Genomic DNA, 21,315 nt, shown 5'->3' with positions numbered 1-21,315 from the left:
ATCGGAGCCTGCAGTACATGGACACCAGCCAGCAGTGGGCTCTGTTTTATCTGTGATGTCCAACACAAAGGTATTTCCCTTACTGCAGAAGAAGCCAAATACAGTGCTAGAGCTTCTTTTAATTAAAAAATAAATAAGATAATAAAAGTACATTCTGACAGTATCACATTTTAGCTGAACGTGACCACCATCACCCCTAAGTAGGAATGTGCACCGCTCTGCTTGGTGCTTCCACTGGGATCAGGAGACTCCATACATGTTCCCTTTGCTGGCCTCTCATTTAAACCGTAATTCACTTTTCAAACGTTTCACCAGCACCCCACAGAGAGGAAAGAACATCTGGATAGCACCGCGTTGTTGCTCACCATATTGGTTAGCGTCAAAGCACGTGAAGGGGGAGCCAAGGACTTCGACAAAGTAGCCCATGCTTCTCAAGTGTTGGTACATGTCCCTGAAATTGGTGTGGATGTGGTCGCCATTCCTGAAAAACAGCAAGCCCCAGCACTAAAATGATCAATCTCTCCTTGTCATAAAGGTAGCCACAGGTTAATTCCTGAACCTGTCGCCTCTGCAGGAGCACAGCTCCATCCCAGCAGAAGTAATAGGAAATCGTATTCAAGGCACAGGCATGAAGGGATAAAACGAGAAGAAGAAATGCACTGCCCAGCTGGTGTAGCTCAGAGGTTGAGCATCAACCCAGGAACCAAGAGGCCGCTGGTTCGATTCCCAGTCAGGGCTCATGCCCAGGTTGCGAGCTTGATCCCCTGTGGGGGATATGCAGGAGGCAGCCAATCAATGATGTTTCTCTCTCATCATTGATGTTCCTAACTCTCTCTTTCCTCTCCCTTCCTCTCTGAAATCAATAAAAATATATTTAAAAAGAAGAAACGCACCGAGGCATCACTTTAGCAGTGGCAAATGTGCATGGTCAGCAACCACCAGCATTTGACAAATTTGGCATGGGAACGCAGACATGTTGAGTCATGCCACACAGAGCAAATGAACTAAGACAGTGACAAACAGTTAATCTTACATCACTATTAGTACTTACCTTTCCATCCTTCATCCTTCTCAATGTGCTCATTTCCCTACTGTGTACTCCGTCAGCCGCCTACCCAAATGACTCCAAAAACACCCAGGGTCATTCTACCTCCCATTCCCCACCTCACAGCCTGACAGGGTCTGCCTCCTATGTGGCCAAAGGCTTCTGCAATAAAGACTCATTCTTATACACCCACAACTTCTCATGGTTTCTCTGTCTGCCCCGCCACTGGGAATTGACCTGTGTCTCTGACACTTGGCAAGCAGAGGTAAAGAAGGAACTTGAACTAAGTTCCCAACAGTTAATACAGTGACCAGGGTTCAAGAAAGAACCAGCCTGGTGTAGCTGGGAAGAATTTAGAAGAATACGTGGACTCAGAAGAACTCAAAGTCACTTGGAGCTCGTGCAGGGCTCTGGTTATGCTCCGACACCTTATAAGCGTCCTCCTCAAATTTTCAATCATTGTTGCTCACCCTTTTCAGGGTCAGCTCAGCTGTCTTGGAGGGGCTGTGAGTGGCAGGGCCTGGAGGTCTGACGAGGACACATCAGGAAGTCTGGCATATGAAGAAGTATGAATAGGCAGCCACGGGAGTTTTAAGCAAACTGTGATAGAATTTATGTTTTTAGGTGAACAGGGCTGCTGAGCAGACAAAGGGATTTAAGGGAGCAAAAATGGTAGCAGCCATTCATCAGGAGGTGACGGATGCTGTCCAGGCAAGAGATGATGGCCTGAACAAAAGTGGGAGGAGCAGAGGTGGGGGCCAGACAGGGCAGGAGTCAGAACATGTCTGGAAAGAGGACTAACAGGATTTGCTGAATGATTCAACAGAGGGGAAGAGAGCAGTTAAGGATGAGTCCAAGGGTTTTTGCTGCACAGTTGTGCAAGTCTGCAGGGAGATTCACAGGATGCCCTAAGACCGTGATGAGGACCTGCAGTCTGAGGGTCGAGGAACTCAGGTTCAGTGAGGAGCGACGTCTGCTTCCTGCAGGGACAGTGACCCCTAGTCCTGCTGTGAAAGGCCGGCGGGAGTGGGGTGGGGATGGGGGAGTGAGAGTCGTGTCTGGTGACTGCTTACCAGTCCAAAGGGTCATTCTTCATTCTCAGATTATCCCTGGGGAAGTAGCCGGGCGGATAGCGGAGGTTGTGGTACTGGTCCCAGAGAACTCTCTTGCTTCGAGGAGGAGCAGGAATTATCTTCACCTTAATTGGGAGTTTCACTGTTGAAGTCTGTTCTGCACCATTTTTTGACTGAAAAAAAAAAAAAAGAAGAAATTCGAAGTGCCCCTTTTGCTCAGAAGAAACTTTCAGGTTTGGGGGTTTATTTAAAAAGTAGATTCTGTCACTTTAACCCTAACAATTTGAATACAAGAATTTCCAATAACGAATGTAGAAAGGAACCTTCATGTATCACAATTGATTCCCTTCAAGACCTTGAGTTTGAGACTTAAAATTTAAATCACCTTGTTTCTGAAGCTACACAGGATTAACCCCCCATTCCCTTTCAGAGAACACGTATTTTCTATAATTATTATGAGCTTGAAATGTGGCATGAAATAGTCCTATCTGCTGTTGCTCAGCAACAGGACTGAAGGCACCATCACTCATTACTGAGCTGGCTTTTAAACTCCAGCTGCTGCCGAAACCAGTTTGGCTTAGTGGATAGAGCGTTGGCCTGCGGACTGAAGGGTCCCAGGTTCGATTCTGGTCAAGGGCATGTACCTTGGTTGTGGGCACATCCCCAGTGGGGAGTGTGCAGGAGGCAGCTGATCGATGTTTCTAGCTCTCAATCCCTCTCCCTTCCTCTCTGTATAAAATATAAATAAATAAATAAATAAATAAATAAATAAATAAATAAATAAATAAACTGCAGCTGCTTTATAGGCCCTGGAATTACTGAACATGGCCTTCAAGCCTAATCACACCAACTGTGCTTCCAATCTGAGCCCATGGGCATTGAGCCTGCGCCCTCTTCCTGGCAGGCGAAGGTGAAAGGTTAAGAAACACAAGCCCCTCTCTGCATGCACTTACTTCTACTTCCGCTGGGGAAGCCACAGTGATCATGACGTGCCCCTGCGCAATGCCTTCCCAGGAAGCCGCTTTCTTGGTGACAGAAATGGAAATGGCCAGGTAGCCTGACCAAGGCCATAACACCGAGGAGTAAGAGAAAGCTACTTCGATGTTGTCTCCATTCTGTGGCAAATAGGGCTGCCAGTCAGGCTGCAGAAGAAAAACAAACCAAGGCTAAGGTGAAATGCTCAATTCTTAAATTACCTACAGCTGTTTTTGAGAAATACTTCATATTTTAAATAAGGCAAAATGAAATTTGTATACAGACACTAAGCAACCTATAACCAAAGTAGCCTATGGAATGTTTAGAACATCACTCACTAGAAATGTACAGAATCCATTATTTCTGACAGCCTCCAATTTTAAAGATAAATTTTTCCCCAACCTTAAAAAAAAAAATAAGGGACACATATTTCAATCACATAAAAGTTGATGTACAGATGTAGTGAATTTAAATAAATTAAAACTCTCAGGTTGGAGGTTAGATCCAATTAGTTGTATGCTTAAAGAATCATATTAGCCTTAGTTGGTTTAGCTCAGTGGATAGAGCGTCAGACTCCAGACTGAAGGATCCTGGGTTCAATTCTGATCAAGGGCATATGCCTGGGTTGCGAGCTCGATCCCCAGTAGGGGATGGGCAGGAGGCAGCCAATCAATGATTCTCTCTCATCATTGATGTTTCTATCTCTCTCCCTTCCTCTCTGAAATCAATAAAAAAAAATATTTAAAAAAAATCACATTAATTTAAAGGAGCCAAATAATAAAATGACATGGATGCAAACTGTCCCCAAATTCTGAAGCCAAAGATTGGGGAGGTGAAGCTTATGGAACACCCAGAGGAGGAGCTGGCTTGCTGCCAGAATGCCTGCCTCTTTAGTCTCTTCCAGGTATGAGGAAAGTGAAAAGGGAAACAAAAGAGACCATCTGGAAGAAACATAAATGAGCTCTAACATTCTAATATTTCAAAATTTCAATAACCAATATTTCAAACTAACCACAATTACTCATTTCCCTCACAAGCCAGATAGTAACAATACTCCCCAAATGAGTCAGCATATTAAAAAAAATCTGAAAAAGAAGAAAAATATTTATAGGGTACAGCATGCAAATCATGAGGAAGGAAAGGAATTTTTAATAAATGCTCTTGAGATGACTGGTTAGCAATTGAGAAAAAAGTTAATTTTCATCTATCTCTTATATCACATATCAAATTAACACAGATTTAAAAGCTATACATATAACAAGCATAAAAGTCAGTAGAAAACAAAGTTGAAATTTTTAATTATATCTGTGGAAACATGTTTCTAATGTTTGAAACAAAAGATCAAAATTCAACCGAATGAATGTAAAACATTTACAGAATTCCCAACCTAAAATAAAACCACCACTCACATTAAAAAGAAAAGTATTATAAACAATAATTTGTATAACTTTTTTGCAAAAAATACAGCAGAGGTTAATTTCTCTATGATATGAAGGTCTTCTTACTTGGATAGACAGGGAAAACCTAAATTCCAATACAAAAATGGGCCAAGGCAATAAAGCTAATTCAGACAAGAAAAAGTAGAATTAGCATTTTCCAGGTTTATTACCTGAAGTTATTGACCTCATAAATTTAAAGTTAAAAGATGAACCACATAGAACCAAACCAAATATCCATAAATCAAACTGAGATCCATCCATACAATGGACTGTTATTGAGCCACACGAAGGAGTGGCGCGTTGGTACATGCTGCCACACCAATGAACCTTAAAGACATCCTGCCAGGTGAAAGGCCAGTCACAAGAAACCACAAACTGTCCGATGCCATTTAGATAAACTAATAAACCATCTAGAATAGTAAACTCAACGAGACAGAAAGGGTATTAGTGGTTGCCAGGGGCCAAGGGCAAGGAGAATGGGAAGTGACTACAAATAGAGTTTTTTTGGGGGGGTGATGAAAATGTTCTAGAATTATATAGTAATGATAATTGCATTACTACTTGTGAATACACTAAAAAATGCAATTTAAAAGGGTGAATTTTATGCTATGCAAATTTTTTTCCATTTTTTAAAAAATCTCATGGAATTTAAAAAAAAGAGAAAAAGTACCACCCAGCACGAACATGGTGAAGACAGCGTTCTCTACAGTCTGAGATGATGTATCTCCTCTTGGAAAGAATTTGGTAGTATGTACCAAGAGTCATAATAATGTCCATGCCCTCTGGATTCCAACCCAGGGAGTTTACATTAAGGAAATAATTCAGAAGAAAGGGAAATCACATATACAAAGATATTCAGTGAAATGCTTATATTGGAAAACCACCTATTTTTTGTTCATGCAGGGGGAAATAGTAAGCAAATTATGACTTCATAGGTCTATGTAATATTAAACAACCACTATAAAGTATATGGGTACTTATATACATTTTTAGTATTTTCAACATAATTAAAATTGAAAAAAGAAATTTTTGCCTAGTGCACAATGATAACAAAAATATGTATTTCAGGTAAGAGCTGGAAAAGAATATTAAAAAAAAAAAATAGTGGCTATGACCACTATGCTGTGCACCTGAAACTAATACAAAATAATACTGAATATAAATGGTAATTGAAAAACAAATAAACCAGCTAGTATGCAAAAAAAAATTTTTTTTAAATGCCTATGTTACTGTGCTGGGCTGAAAGTTATTTATCTATTCTCTTTCCCTATCCTTTACTGTTGAGATATGTTTATGAAGTATAATAAAATGATAAAAACAAAATTCAAAAACGACCATACTTTCTAGACCTTAAGACCCATTTGTGCTTATTCTCACAAGTGAGCCTTTAATTATAGGTGGGAAATAATAAAGATAAAGAATCATATGTAATTAGTTGATTTAGAAGCTAAAATCAAGATGCCAAAGTAAAAAAATAACAAATGGGTTTTACTAATTTATCCCTGACTTGTGTATAAAAGACTTAGGGGAAAATAAATTACTGCTTCCAATACCCTGCCACTCGACGAGAACCTTTCCTGTTTTATTATATTTTGAGGAGAAAATGTTAAGGCACAAAGGTCTGGGCCAGGTCCAAGTTCACTACAAGGCAGAGAGCAATTTCACCTTATCTACAATTCTTCCTGTGACACCCATGCCGTTGAGGATGGTGACATTGACGATGGTCGGCATTCCTCCATAGTAGATGGGCTGGGAGCAGTAGGGCCACATGTAGGGACACTCAGTCAGATCTATGTAGCTGGGGCTCAAACTGAAACAAAGAACATGGTGTTAGAGTAGGGCATGTTAGGAAATAAGACTGAAGCTACAAATGTAGGAATAGGTGACAAGGCCCTTAGAAGGGCCACAGCAGGCATCCGGGAACTTGGCTTTGAAATGCTCCCTGTGCTGAGCAGGCCTCTGGGACAGCTTGCCCAGAATATCTGCACAAAACAGCGGATGGAGCAGAACACTTTCTTCCTTCCGCAAGTCTAGAACTTCAGTGACAGTGGCTGTGGCTGGCAGCCCCGGTGAATGTGTTGGACTCAAGAGTCTCAAATCACTGGGGCAAAGATGAACTTTTAAATAAATGCAACTGTGACAAATGGGCGGTCACTTGGCAAAAGATAAAATTAAATTCATCCTTCAAACCACACACAAGAATAAACACCAATGGATTGATTACACCACACACAATGGATCAGGGAGTCTCAAATAAATAAAAGCAAACAAGTATTAAAAGAAAACCTGGGTAAATTCTCTTTCACCCCAGTGCAGAAAATGCTTTCTGTGACTCAAAATCCAAGGACAACAACAACACACTAATAAAGTTGGCTATTAAAAAAAAACCAAAAAACAACTGCCTGGCAAAACACTTCACACAAAATCAAAAGACAACCAACAAACTGTAAAACATCTGCAAATATATATCACCAACAAATGGTTACTATTACTAACCTTAATGTATAAAAAGCCCTTAACAACTGAGGGACAAAACCCCGCGAGAAAAAAAGAGGAAAAGTGAACACACACTTAACAAGGAAAGTATAAATATGGCTTTTAACCATAAACAAAAGAGTTTGAATTCACTCATAATTAGAGAAGATATGGAAATTACAACAATATTGAGAGACCATTTCTCCCTGATCAGGTAAAGTAACCAGCAGGACAAACTATTGTGCTAGTGATGCTCCGGGAAACAGGCACTGAGGCCTCGCTGTGAATACACACAGACACAGCCTTCTGGAGGGGAATGGAGGGACACCTCACAAAGCTCCTTGACCCAGCATTCTCACTTGTAGGCATTTTCTCTGAAAACACAACCCTCAGCAAAACTAAAATACTAGACACAAGGTTATTTAAAGCAATTATTTACAGCTGCAAAATATTGGGAACAATGTAAATGCCCAAATATAAATAAGTGAGTGAATAAACAATAGCACATCCACACTATGCAGCTGTAAAAAGACAACCTCTATAAATACAGAGCGATTTCCAGGTGCTGTTAAGTAACAAAAACAAAATGCAAAAAGAATATTTGTAGTAATGCTCTCCTTCATGTAAGAAAGGATGGGCAAAAGTAGGTTTATAGTTGTGAATGTGCAAACAGTCTATTCCTACATTATTCATTATTGTACTACTTTCTATAAGGACAACTATAAACCTACTTTTCCCCACCCCTGCATATATGTATCTGCTCGTTTTGCAAAGAGAAATACAAGACAAACCAACAACGGACTGTTACCCACAGGGATAGGTGAGGACAACATGGAGAAAATGGGACAGAGGTTATGAAGGAAAGTGACATTTGTGTGCAGTTCTGACTTTAGAACCATGGTAATACTTCACATACTCAATCCATAAATACAATAGTTTAAATCAATCAGGAAGTGGGGGAGATCCAAAAAGAGATACAAACACTAACAGATGAACCCAACTGTATTAAAACTGAAAAGCAAAATTAACCTAACTTTGGAAAATAATATGACTATATTTTGTAAAGCTAGATAAAAACAAACAAACAAACAAACAACTATACATAAATACTGTACTCTGGTTAGTAAATTTGTCTTTTTTTTTTTTTGCAAGGGAAAATACTAGGACTGAGCCAGTAAGTAAACATATGGGTAATGAGAGCCATATTTCTTGCTGTTGGAGAGAACTTACAAATCAGGAGAGGAGACTAGACTGAGAACTGTGGTGCTGGCTGGGACCAGGAGAAAGATGAACTCATGTTTTTAGTATATCTACAGATAGATTTACCAAGAAACAGGTACAGATGTGTGAGTACATACAGACATTTCTTATCTTTGCTGGAAAGGCCTAGAGACAACTATGAGCACAGCTGTGAGGAGCACATTTAGTGCCCAGGTTTCGGCTTCTAAATACCACTATTAATGAAAGAACACAGGCTGCTTGGAGAAAGAACTGAGACTGAGGCTGGATATGGAAATGCTATGCTGCCAAAAAGTAAAAAAGAAGAAAAAAAAGTGCTAAAAAAAAAAAAATGATGGAGACATGGAAAAAGATACAGGAGCCAAATAGAAGATGTTCCCAATAGCCAAATCTGGGACAATTTAAACAAGAAACTTTACAATGATACTGGATTGTAACCCACAGAGTCAAATAAATACCTGTGTTTCCATACTGATATAAATAATTAAATAAATAAATAAATGGAAAAGAAGAGATAGCTCTTCCTTACAGCAGAATTCCATTTAATGAATGAAAAAAATGAAGTCACCATGAGGCACTCTCATAATAATCATTGTAGGCAAGAACCATCAATGGATGTTAAAATTAGTTAGCGAAGTATGTTAAGAAACAAGGTCATGCCGAAACAGGTTTGGCTCAGTGGATAGAGAGTTGGCCTGCGGACTGAAAGGTCCCAGGTTCGATTCTGGTCAAGGGCATGTACCTTGGTTGTGGGCAAATCCCCAGTAGGGGGGAGGGGGGGAAGTGTGCAGGAGGCACCTGAATGATGTTTCTCTCTCATCGATGTTTCTAACTCTCTCTCTCTCTTCCTCTCTGTAAAAAATCAATAAAATATATATTTTTAAAAACACACAAAAAACCAAGGTCATCTGAAAGTCCAGGCCCTTAGTAGTTCCAAAGCAACAAAGAGTAACTCAGTGGAGAAACCTGGCAGACGCCACCTAAGGCAGACTCTGTGGGCCATGCTGATTGGATCTCCTGCCCCCAAAGCACAGCTAGGGCAGCTCCAGTTACTGCCCCTCTAAATCCTCTACCACCTCTGTGCCAAGGCCCCACTTCCTCCGGGCTGCCCCTAGCCAATGACTGGGTGGGACTAGTGAAGTCCATCCCTGTGGGACACAGGTTCCTCTAACAGGTGACTTTGGTTCTAGGACTCCCATCAGGAGAAACATTTTAGACCCATGCTGCAGTCTGAGGGTCTTCCTCTGTAATCCTCTTTCCTCCTATCTCCTTTCATAGATGTCAGTCAGGATGGCAGCCCAAGACTCTTCCTGCCTATTCCTGCCTCCTTCCCTTTATCTTTCATAAGCTCTCACCCCAATGGGTCTCTTGGACAGCTAACCCCATCTTGGGGTCTGCTTCCTGGAGGGTCTGGACAGACATATCACCTAAATTAAATCGTGCAAATGAACTCCACCAGAAATAAGAGGAAGAAAACAGATGAAGTGTCCCCAATTGGAGGAGACCAAGGGGACGTGACAACTAAAAACAATGTGGGATGCTACACTGGATCCTGTGCCAGCAAAAGGACAGCAGTGGGACAATGGTGAAAATTGAATGCAGTTTATACATTAATCAATGGTAATATACCTTTTAATTTCCAGGCTTTGAGGCTCATACTATAGGGTGGGGCAAAAGTTGTTACAGTTGTTCAGATGGAAAATATAATAATGTATAATAATCCTATCTAATAAAAGAGTACTATGCAAATTGACTGTCACTCTGCCACACAATATGGCTGCCCCCATGTGGTCAAATATGGCTGCCCCCATGTGGATACAAGATGGCCAGCAGGGGAGGGCAATTGGGAGGAACCAGGCCTGCAAGGGAGGGCAGTTGGGGCGATCAAGCCTGCAGGGGAGAGCAGTTGGAGGGGACCCAGGTCTGCAGAGGAGGGCAGTTAGGGGCAATCAGGCTGGCAGGGGAGCAGTTTGGCCTCAATCAGGCTGGCAGGGGAGCAGTTTGGCCTCAATCAGGCTGGCAGGGTAATGGTTAGGGGATGATCAGGCTGGCAGGCAGAAGTAGTTAGGGGAAATCAGGAAGGCAGGAAGGCAAGCAGTTGGGAGCCAGCAGTCCTGGATTGTGAGAGGGATGTCCGAATGCCCATTTAGACCCGATCCTACTGGGAGGGGGCCTAAACGGGTATTTGGACATCCCTTGAGGGGTCCCAGAATGAAGAGAGTGCAGGCTGGGCTGAGGGACCCCTACCCCATGCACAAATTTCATGCACAGGGCCTCTAGTACAATAATAAACTGCTTCACATACTCACAACTATAAACATTCTTTTGCCCCAACTTATATGTTATATAAGACTAGAGGCCTGATGCATGGATTCATGCGCCAGTGGGAGTCCCTTGGCCTGACCTGCGACCTCTTACAATCCGAGATCCCTTGGGGGATGCTGGAGAGCTAGTTTTGGCCCAATCCCGCAGGCCAGGCTAAGGGACTCCACTGGTGCATGAATCCATGCACTGAGCCTCTAGTCCTATCTAATAAAGATGAAATATACAAATTGACCGCCACTCCACAACAAAAATGGCAGCACCCACAGCCAATAAGGAGGGTGTATGCAAATTGATGCAACAGAGATGGCAGTGGCCAGGCTGGGCCACTTGTGTCATCGCCATGGGCAGTGCACGCATGCAGGTACGGAGTGGCCGGGGCAGGATGCCTGTTATGGAGTGGGGAGAGCAGGAGGTGGTCGGAGCTACAGGAGGGCAGTAGGGCCAGAGCAAAGGCGGAAGGTGGCGGCCAGAGCAAAAGCCCAGGTACCAGTGCTGGAGGGAAGCTGGTGCCGGAAGCCAGGGGAAGAAAGGCCTATTCTTGCACAAATCTTCATGCATCGGGCCTCTAGCATGCATATAAGATCTTTGGTTAATCTCTTCCCACTCTCCCCACTCCCCCATTCCCTCTGAGATTCATCAGTCTGTTCTGTGTTTCCATGCCTATGTATTGAGCGTCTGCCCCCTGGTGGTCAATGCATGTCATAGCTACCGTCAGTTGGCCAGTTGCTTAGGCTTTTATATATATAAACTAGAGGCCTGGTGCACAAAACTTGTGCACGCGGGGGAGGGAGGGGCTCAGCCTGGCCTGCACTCTCTCCAGTTGGGATCCATCTAACAATCTGGGACCACTGGCTCCTAACCACTCACCTGCTTTCCTGCCTGATTGGCCCTGACCCCTCTGCCTGCCTGCCTGATTGCCTCTAACTGCTCTCTCCTGCCAGCCTGATCCCCCTAACTGCTCTCCCCTGCTGTCTGATTGCCCCTAACTGCTCTTCCCTGCGAGCCTGATCACCCCAACCGCTTCTGCCTCAGCCCCCATCACTTTGGCTTTGTCTAAAAGATCTCCAGTCTATCCTGTCTAATTAGCATATTACCCTTTTATTAGTATAGATGTTTAACATTAGGGAGAGTTGGGTGAAGAATTTATGGATCCACATATATTATTTTTGGAACTTTGTTATAAATCTAAAATCATGTAAAAATAAAAAGTAAAATTTCTTTACCAAAAACACCTACCCTCAAGCTAATCAAGAAAAAGTATCAGGTAAACCCACATTAAGAGACTGTCTATAAAATAAGTAACCGCACTCCAAAAAAGTTAGAGTCATGAATGACCAAACTGTTAGAGGCCAGAGGAAACCAAGGAAACATGACCACTAAATGCTATGTGGGAAACAAAGAACACAAGAGAAAACCAGCGAACTGTGAACAAAGCCTGCAGGTTAATGACAGGACAGTATCAGCGCTCATTTATTAGTTTTACCAGTTAAGTTATGGTCACCTAAGATGCTGGCATTAGAGGGAGCTCAGCAAATAGTATATGAGAACTCTGTATATTATTTTTGCAGATTTCTATAAACCTATAGTTATTAAAAAAAAAGTTTTAATAGGAAACAATTATTTTAAATCATTCATATTAAAAATAACAGAACAGCCTTGGCTGAGGTTGTTTAGTGGTTAGAGTATTGGCCCACACACCAAGAAGTGTTGCAGGTTTGCTCCCCACCCCTCGTCAGGGTGCAAGCAGGAGGCAACCAATCAACATGTCTCTCTCACATCCACGTTTCTTCAATGTTCCTCTCTCTCTCTCTCTCCCTCCCTCTCTCATTGCTAAAAACAAATCTTCATACAACAAATACACTGAGTAGCCAGATTATTATGATCTCTGAACGTATAACAATCTGGCCACTCAGTGTGTATGTATGTGTGTGTGTATATATTTTAGAGGCCCAGTGCATGAATTTGTGCATGGGTGGGGTCAAGGGCAGTTGGCTGGCCTGCCTGCTGGTCTAACTCCTGGTTGAGGGGACAATTTGCATATTAGCCTTTTAATACATAGAAATACACTGAGGAGTAAGATTATTATGAGTTCAGAGATCATAAAAATCTGGCTACTCAGTATACATACATATATATATATATATATATATATATGTGTGTGTGTGTGTGTGTGTGTGTGTGTGTATATATATATATATGTGTGTGTGTGTGTGTGTGTGTGTGTGTGTGTATGTATATATATATATATATATGTATATGTGTACACACACACACACACACACAATAAATGAATAAATAAAACAGAACATCAGGAAGTGGACAGCAGTTCAAGTTTTGCCAGCTGACACCGAGTAGAAGCGGCAGAGTGAAGCTCTCCATGGGCTCTGAGTGTTGTATGTGGTTCTGATTTGGAGGCTAATATTTAGTGTAAAGGGAAAAGCACCCTCAGGACCCAGCGAGGAGAAGGACCTATTCAAAATTAAACATACTGACCTTGCCTGTGGTTTGTAACTGTTGAGGATTTGATAGGCTCTGAGGAGATCCAGCTTGCCATGGCCTTGCTCAAACATATTGACCCCAGGAAGTCTCCGGGCTGATGCAATCAGGGCCTGCTTCATACTGGCTGGATTCACCAGTTCACGTTTCTGGACTGTGCTGAGGAGAAAAATCATGTATTTGATCATTTTCTCATAAAAGAGTGAAAATCTGATTACTCATTTGCAAATGTGACCTCCAACCTTGTTCTGTCTATAATGAAAATTTCTTTGGTAGGGCCCATGCTAAGAGGAGGATGCTGTGTGATCATTTCTGCACCAGACTTGGGAGTGACCAGTTATCAGCCTTCCACATGATTTGTGAGAGCAGTGACTCATGGGGCTAGTACCTGTTTATACTAAATAGATCAGAAAAACGTATTTTTCCTACTAAGTTGACCTTACAAATTATAGGAGACAAGACTAGGTAAGGGGTAGTGGCTCCTCAAGTGAAGCCAGGAGGAAGAGGACAGTCTGGGAAAAAGTAAGGAAAACAAACATACAGGTCCTAGCAAGGGAAGTTAATGCAGATGGGCAAGAAGCACAGCATCTGAGTGAAGCCCACTGCCTCCACAGCAAAACCCTGCCTATTTTGTTTTGGAAGCCACTATGTGATGCATCACTCTGGTGGATAAAACCTGATAGGAACATGCAGACCGAAGGCCACCTTGAGAGTTTCATCATCAGGATGCATCTGGACACACTGAAACTCAGCTCTATTTGGCTAGAAACTTAAGAAGGCTGGCACTAAGACATTCATTGTTGTGTACCTATGTATTATAAACACAAGTGAATTTTAACTTCTAAATGTAGGTAAGCAAAAAAAAAAACGGCCAAAACCGGTTTGGCTCAGTGGATAGAGCATCGGCCCGCGGACTGAATGGTCCTGAGTTCGATTCCGGTCAAGGGCATGTACATTGGTTGCAGGCATATCCCCAGTGGAGGGTGTGCAAGAGGCAGCTGATCGATGACTCTCTCTCATCGATGTTTCTAGCTCTCTATCTCTCTCCCTTCCTCTCTGTACAAAATCAATAAAAATATTAAAAAATTATTTAAAGAAAAAAAGAAAAATGTACTCTAGGTTCCTAAATCTTTTTATATGGTGGTTGGTCTTGGAGTGTGGGCAGGTTTTCCTAACAGGTTTAGAGAGGAAATCTGACATAATGAGAAGAGGGCATAAAATAGGACCGATTCTCAACAATAAAAGAACTACTAAAAGCTCAGCTATAGGTCAACACCCTTCCCCTCTTCCTGCTGATAAAGCCAGACCAAAGGTTAGGCTCTCATTCTTTACGAAGCACCAGGGAGGCCGGAGCGCCAGGAGGCCGGAAGCTAAGGAAGCGCTTCCTTGTTGCTCAGTATCTGTTCTGCGCTATTAGGCTATAAAAATATTTCTGAACTGTCACAGTGGCATTTTCATCTGCTGCAGGGAGATGAGGGAAGTGAAAGCTTTCCTTGATGCTGAAAATATCTGCACTTAGAGATGCCACTGGAAATGAAAAACACATCCTCCTCATCTCCCCACTCATTTCACAGGAGGGGGATTTGACAGACTTAACAAAGGAGCCCAGAACCACGCTCCTGTTAACCATCATAGCAGTGGGAGCTGTATACTAGTACTTTTTGTTTCATAATCAACAAGAGTGGAAACAAGAGCCCTCGCTAGAGAATCCAGAAGCGTAAGGGAGCCAGGTAAATCCACAGTTGGCGTGCCCTTCCCTCTTCTTTCACTGTATGTCACACGAGGGTGAGAAAAACAACTAGAAGAGAAAGAGAATGTTTCCAACAGGCATGTGGTTATTTTCCAAGACTACTCTCACCAATGTCAACAATCTCAAGAATTTGGCTCTGGGAATAAGGGAAGGATGGAAAAAGGAAGAAAGAGATAAAGACCTAATTTATACAAAGGATTATTAATAAAACAAATCTCTGGAATTAGAAGCTAAAATCAACATAAATTTACTTGTTTTTAAAGAGAATTTTAAATACAAAAACATTTAGTATCCTTTGCCTATTTTAATTTTAAAATTAACAGAGTATAACTTTGAAAACTGCAGAGTTTGTGTTATTGCAACACAATAGCTCAACTAATGCCTCACCTACATAGAAAAAAAATTTGGGGGGGGGGGGTGTGAAGGTAAAATACAAAATAAGTCCTGGCTCCTAAGACATCATCTTATAATTTTGAAAGTAAGCATATCCGATTAAGTTAGAGCACGTGAGCATCAATTCTAGTCAACTACCTTTGAGAACTTTCAGTTTTATTAACTACAAAAAAAGGGGTCGATCATTAAGCTCCATTCAACCATAGATGAGATTCAACAAGACAAAGAGCATAAGTCAATTACACAGAGAATCTTGTCCATCCCAAAGGAGTGGTGACTGCCAGTCCCACTGCCTGGTTTGACAGCTCCTTAGCTAATAGAAAACATTAAAAAGTGAATCCCCCAGGAAATGAAGGATATGGCACAGAAATACCTCACTTTTTTATTCTTGCCTGATATAAGTGTACCAATTAATAATGCGGATTTCATAATCAAAGAAAACACAATAATTTCAAGAGAAACATCAAAAGTGCTTTATTCAAAATAATGTCCATCACTAGCTACACATTGCCCCCATCTTTAGGTAATTTGTGGACACTATCCCAATAGAACTTTTTTTGTTTTGAGGTATACCATTCAGAGATCCAATTTTTCACTTCTTCGTACATTTTGAAATGCTGCTCAGAAAGTGCGTGTGCCATCGATCGGAGCAAGTGGTAATCTGAAGGAACAAGGTCTGGTGAATACAGTGGGTGGGTTAATACTTCCCAGGCAAGATCTTTTAATGTGTCTTTAACTGGTTTTGAAGTGTGTGGTGGTGCGTTATCAGGAAGCAAAATTATTTTGCCGTGTCTTCTAGCACATTTTGGTCGTTTCACATTCAAAGTATGGTGCAAATTGATTGTTTGTGGTCAGCAGTGATCAGTATTAACGGTTTCACCTGGTTTTAGAAGCTTATATATAATACACCATAGTACTTTCCTGATCCCACTGAACGCAAAGCATTGTCTTCTTTCTGAAGCGATTTGGCCTTGCAGTCGATGTTGATGGTTGACCTGGATCAACCCATGATTTTGTTCATTTGGGATTCTCAAAATAAATCCACATTTCATTGTCAGTCATAATTCGATGCAAAAAAGACTTTCTTTTATGCCACTGAAGCAACATTTTATTGATGACTTTTTGGTTTTCCATTTGTCTTTTGTTTAGTTGCTGTGGTACCCATTTTTCTTCCTTTAAAATTTTTCCCATTGCTTGTAAATGATCTTTCTGCAAGTTGTTTTATGAGTTTGACACGCATCTTCATCCAATAATACTTGTAATTGTTGGTCTTCAAACTTTTTTGGTTGACCTGGACAGTTTTTGTCTTTCACATTGAAAAAATCACTTTTTAAAGAGTATAACTAGCATTCACAAGTATCTTCAGATGTAGCATGTTCACCATAAGCTTCTCAAAGTACACAATAACTTCTTCCACAAATGCTTTTTTTGTGTGGCATTTTTAAGCATAAAAATATCTATGATGTTAACACCTTCAGCAAATTTGACATATGAAGTTTTGAAGCTTGTTTTTAATATAATAAAATAGCATACATATCAAATTGCATATGTATCAGCATATGTGTAACTCCATCTATTAAAAAAGATCTGCATTATTAACTGGCACACCTAGTAACAAGTACAGATATAGCACAAAAATGGTATAAAAGCAAACAAAATGGGGACACTGTACTTTCCTCTCAATTTTGCCATGAACCTAAAACTGCTCTTAAAAAAAAAAAAGTCTTCCAAAAAAACAAAAACAAAATCAGACTTCAAACATAAAAAAAGTAACAGGTATTACTACTATGTCCTTTATGTACTGCTTTATGGTTTAGCATTTACAGAGTGTTCCTATGTATGTCCACTAATCCACAAGAATCCTCCCCCAAAGAATAAATCATGATCTCCTTTGTGGAGATGAAGAAACAGATGGAGCAAGGTCACATGATATGTTCTAAAATTCTAAGTCGCTGACAAGCAAGACTCAGCTGGTCTGCTGGCACCACCTTCTCTTTGCTAGGCAACACTCACCTTACTAGCAAGGTGACAGCGCCGGCGACCACTGGAGAAGCCACGCTAGTCCCGGAAAGGGCCCGGCAGCCCCCTTTCATACCGGAGCCCCTCACTCCAGCACCATAGGTGACAATATCGGGTTTCACACGGCCATAGCCTCCTGGTAGCTCCTATAAATAAAAGGAGGTTGATTTCTACCACAGCATACACACTGGCACATAGAACAGAAATAAGGGTTACTTAAATGGAGTGTAACCTTAGTAAGATACTGGTTTTAGTCTGAAATTCATTGCAATTCAGAAAACAAGCTTAAATGATAATGTAGAAAATACAATTATTTTTGGAGTGTTTTATAATGCCATAGAGCAATTAAAAAGTGAATATTTTAAATTTTGTTAGCATGCAAAACTAGAAACGGAAAACTGATTTATTGCTAAATAACTTAAAAAATAGGAATATCTTGGAAAAATCAGACAATACTAAAAATTAAAAGAAAAATTTCTTTATAAGAAAAATGTGCATAATACAACTGAAGATTTTAATCTTCAACCAGAGGGAAAGAATAAACCATTCAGAATGATAAATGTAACTATACGAGTAACAGATAAGATTTTAAATGGAATACCCTAAAATTTCATGGAAATTGAGGCAAAGTAAGAATTACAATAGGATCGTATATTCTGTAGAAAGAAGTAATCCAACTGAAGTGAAAATACCTTTCATGACAGTCAAACATAATAAATGGACTTGCATCCAGCTGTGTGGGATGCTGTGTAAAGATACCTTCAACTACAACTCGGTAATTAAGTGTCTCAGGAACTTTTCTAAGGGCATGACAATGCATTATAATCTCACAAAAACATTTCCGAGGGAGCCAGAGAGACATCAACTGGTGGAGGTGTTGTTTCCAAGTAGTTAGCCATACAAAGAAAATGCTAAGGGAGTACACATGAATTAATATGAAACATATCCCTGGGACTGACTTTCTCAGGGTGGGGTTCACCCGACTGGTGACAACTGAATATCATCAAGAAGAAGGCATCCAAGTGCATATGGCATGGACCCACTGTGAGGCCAACTGAAAATGGTGCCAGGAGAGGCGATGTTACAGAGGGAGAAGGCTACCCAATAAAATGGCGCTAGTGCAGACAAGGCCACCATGTTCTCAGGAGGCTGCGAGTCTTTTCTGGGGCTTCCCAAGACCTCAAAGCTTGGCACCCTTAAATAAGAGCACCCAGAGTGATGTGACCATGAAGACTCTGCGGGGCAGGCAAGAGTGCCTACTGCTGCCTGAGGGAGCATCTAACATTGACTCCACCACTGTTCTGATGGGTAAAGGAGGATGGATTAGATGCATGATTAAACCCAGAGTAACTGAATTAATTAACTTGTTGGAGTTATTTCCATTTTGTCCAGCTAAATACAATTACTTCTGCAATTAGCAGAGTTGATATTAAATTCTTCTCACTGGCTTCTTGTTTCTTAAGGTCTAAAAGAATCATCTCACCTAGCAACAAGGAGGACTGCTCACCTTCCTATTACTTAGGACAAGTGGGCATGAATCCAGTTGACCTACAGAATGAGTCGCTCATAAATAAGTAAAACTGAGGGGAACCAAGAAACACCACTCAGAACCTGTCCCTGCCTGCTGTACCATTGTCAAGTGGCAGGCCAGATCAACGGGGCCAGGTCTCTTGTCCTCATGGCTGACAAGTATCCACAGACCTGGCTATGCCATCCACGCACGTGAGTGTTGGGCTTACAAGCTTTTCTATCTGTGCACTTACAAATACACCCAAAAGCTCTGAGACAAACAGTTCCTTTAGGCACATGAAACAAAACCTACCCAGGTAGTCATTCCCCTTGAAGAGAAGCGGGCAATGTTATCCTCAAAGTCAATGCCACCTACTCCAATCACATCCATTTGATCAGCAGGGTTATTCAGAGTGCTAAATTGAGGCACAAAAACACAAGGAAAGAAAAATAATTTTAAGTGAATAATTCAAAGGCAAATCCTCCCTGAAAAAATCTAAGACGTTATAAGGCTCTTCTGTGTCAAGACACGTAGCTGCGATGGACTGCTGCTACTTACAGCTGTCCTGTGGAAGGCCAGGCTCACTGCCACCCTTTCTTCCTTTCCTCCTTGTCAACATATCATACTTTGGCCCAACATATCATACTTTGTTTTTCCTTCACTATTTCTGACTTGAAGGAATCCCCCTTCTCTAACTTCACAGGATTTAACACTATGATAATTCATCACCTACTTATACATTCTCACATCACTTTCAAATTGTTCCAAGTGTATTCATCAGCCTCTCCAGTTAGATCCCACACTCCTCTGGGAAGGAGCTGTAATCACACATTTGCACCTGCCACGGTCAGGAAGTTAATTTTCAACTGATCATTTACAGGGTGTTCCCCTTTCCTCACTGGGAATAGTGGAAATGATAACCATTACTCCATTATCTTGAGCTCCTCAAAGGGAAGAGGCAGAGAAAAACCATGTAATTCTCTTCCATACTTCAGGTGTACTAGATCTGCAAAGAAATTATAGTGAAATTGATAATGAAAAAAATGTTTAAACTATTAAATCCAGATGCAACTAAACTATTTGAAAGTATAAAACAACCATTAATGAAAATGCATTTCCGAGCTTTATCTATTTGCTAATTCTGCTACCAAAAAAAAAATGAACTCTGACAATTCAATAACCAAAAGTGATTCCAAGTGGCTTTACTGAAATTAGTAACAAGATTTTAGAGCATGTGTTTTTGAACAGTTATTTAAACCACAATGAATCAACCCTGGCACTGCCTTTTTGCCCACGGGCCAATAACATGCTATCAAGTGGTTGTTCAGAGGCACCAACAGTGATATTTTACTGTCTGATGCAAAAAAATTTATAATTTCTATGAAATCCAGGAGCAAAGCTTAGAAGTCAATGACAAAACTTGCCACTGTAGTTGACGCAAAAAAAAAAAAAAAAAAAAAGCCACCCTCTGACCTTTCTTCTACCTGTCAATCCCTGTATTACTTAGTGTGCTTTAAACCCTTAAACTAGAAGGGAAAACATCAAGAAACCTTTGTTGGTGATAAAAGGGGAAGCTGCAGCTGCAGATCCCTGCACTGTAAGTTTAAGTGTCAAGGGTGCAGGACCCTGAGAGAGTTCACAGCAAGGGGATCTGGAGATGCGAGCATTATTTGCAGAGTGACTGGCAGCTCCATACCTGCAATAAGTGACCCAACAATTTTCGTACAATACCGTCATCAAACTACCTGATGCCCAAACAGTAAACCAGAACCACACAAGCTGTGCTGTCCTGATTACATGTCATTCCCATCACTACTGAGCAGCTGGCAGATCCAGATCTGTGCAGCTCTATGGGCAGACACAATGAGGAACACAGGGCCCTCCTCTCCAGGGTTCTTCTCTAATACACTGGAAACCAACAACTCTTTGATTACAAGCTACTGAGTGTGTGTGACTCTCCAGAGAAGTCACAGGATTTTAGAAGAGCGATTTGTGTCTGGTAAAATAGTCAGAATGGCATGTGGAGGAGCTGGGACCTCAGATGTGAACAGAGGAAGACAAGCTAGGAAGCTCAGCAACAGGAACAGGTGATGGAGATTGGAAAAACATGGTCTCTAGGGAGATCCATGAGGAGACTGGAACTGAGGAAGGTGTACACACAGTAATGGAAAATAAAGCTGAGCCCGTAACTTCAGGTGACAATGGTGAACTATGGCAGAGGGGCCACAACAGGCCCACCACCTGTGCTTATAAGTAAAGTTTTACTGGAACACAACCACAACCTTTCATTTACACATTCCAAGGCTGCCTTCACACTACAAGGGTCACACTACATGCCAGCAAAGCCTAAGTATTCATTATCTGATCCTTAAAAGAAAAAGTTTGGCGACTGCAGCCTACAATACTGAGGACCTTGAAAATCAAGAAGAAAATTTCAAATTTGATAAGGCACTAACCCATTGCAAAATCTGAAATAAGAAAACTACCAGAACATGGATTTTAACAGTAGAGACATACAAAAAAGGAAGGAAAAAAAGAGCCACTACTTATAGAGGCCCAGTATTTGTGGTACTTTC

At 41.2% G+C, this 21,315-nt stretch overlaps 1 protein-coding gene across 1 annotated transcript in view; it reads right to left on the bottom strand.

Annotated features, from left to right (window-relative positions):
* The window catches only part of MBTPS1 (membrane bound transcription factor peptidase, site 1), a 60,124-nt gene that overhangs the window by 15,284 nt on the left and 23,525 nt on the right, over nucleotides 1-21,315 (bottom strand). The window contains exons 9-15 of the mRNA XM_036440935.2: nucleotides 19,052-19,154; nucleotides 17,224-17,375; nucleotides 13,065-13,226; nucleotides 6,198-6,342; nucleotides 3,072-3,260; nucleotides 2,119-2,291; nucleotides 366-481 (exon numbers count right to left, since the gene is read on the bottom strand). Coding sequence (XP_036296828.1) covers nucleotides 366-481; nucleotides 2,119-2,291; nucleotides 3,072-3,260; nucleotides 6,198-6,342; nucleotides 13,065-13,226; nucleotides 17,224-17,375; nucleotides 19,052-19,154 — 1,040 coding nt within the window. The remainder of the gene's footprint in view (nucleotides 1-365; nucleotides 482-2,118; nucleotides 2,292-3,071; nucleotides 3,261-6,197; nucleotides 6,343-13,064; nucleotides 13,227-17,223; nucleotides 17,376-19,051; nucleotides 19,155-21,315) is intronic.

This window comes from Pipistrellus kuhlii, unplaced genomic scaffold (genome assembly GCF_014108245.1).
Source record: "Pipistrellus kuhlii isolate mPipKuh1 unplaced genomic scaffold, mPipKuh1.p scaffold_m20_p_17, whole genome shotgun sequence".
Classification (NCBI taxonomy): domain Eukaryota; kingdom Metazoa; phylum Chordata; class Mammalia; order Chiroptera; family Vespertilionidae; genus Pipistrellus; species Pipistrellus kuhlii.
This window is presented reverse-complemented; position numbering and strand designations above follow the sequence as displayed.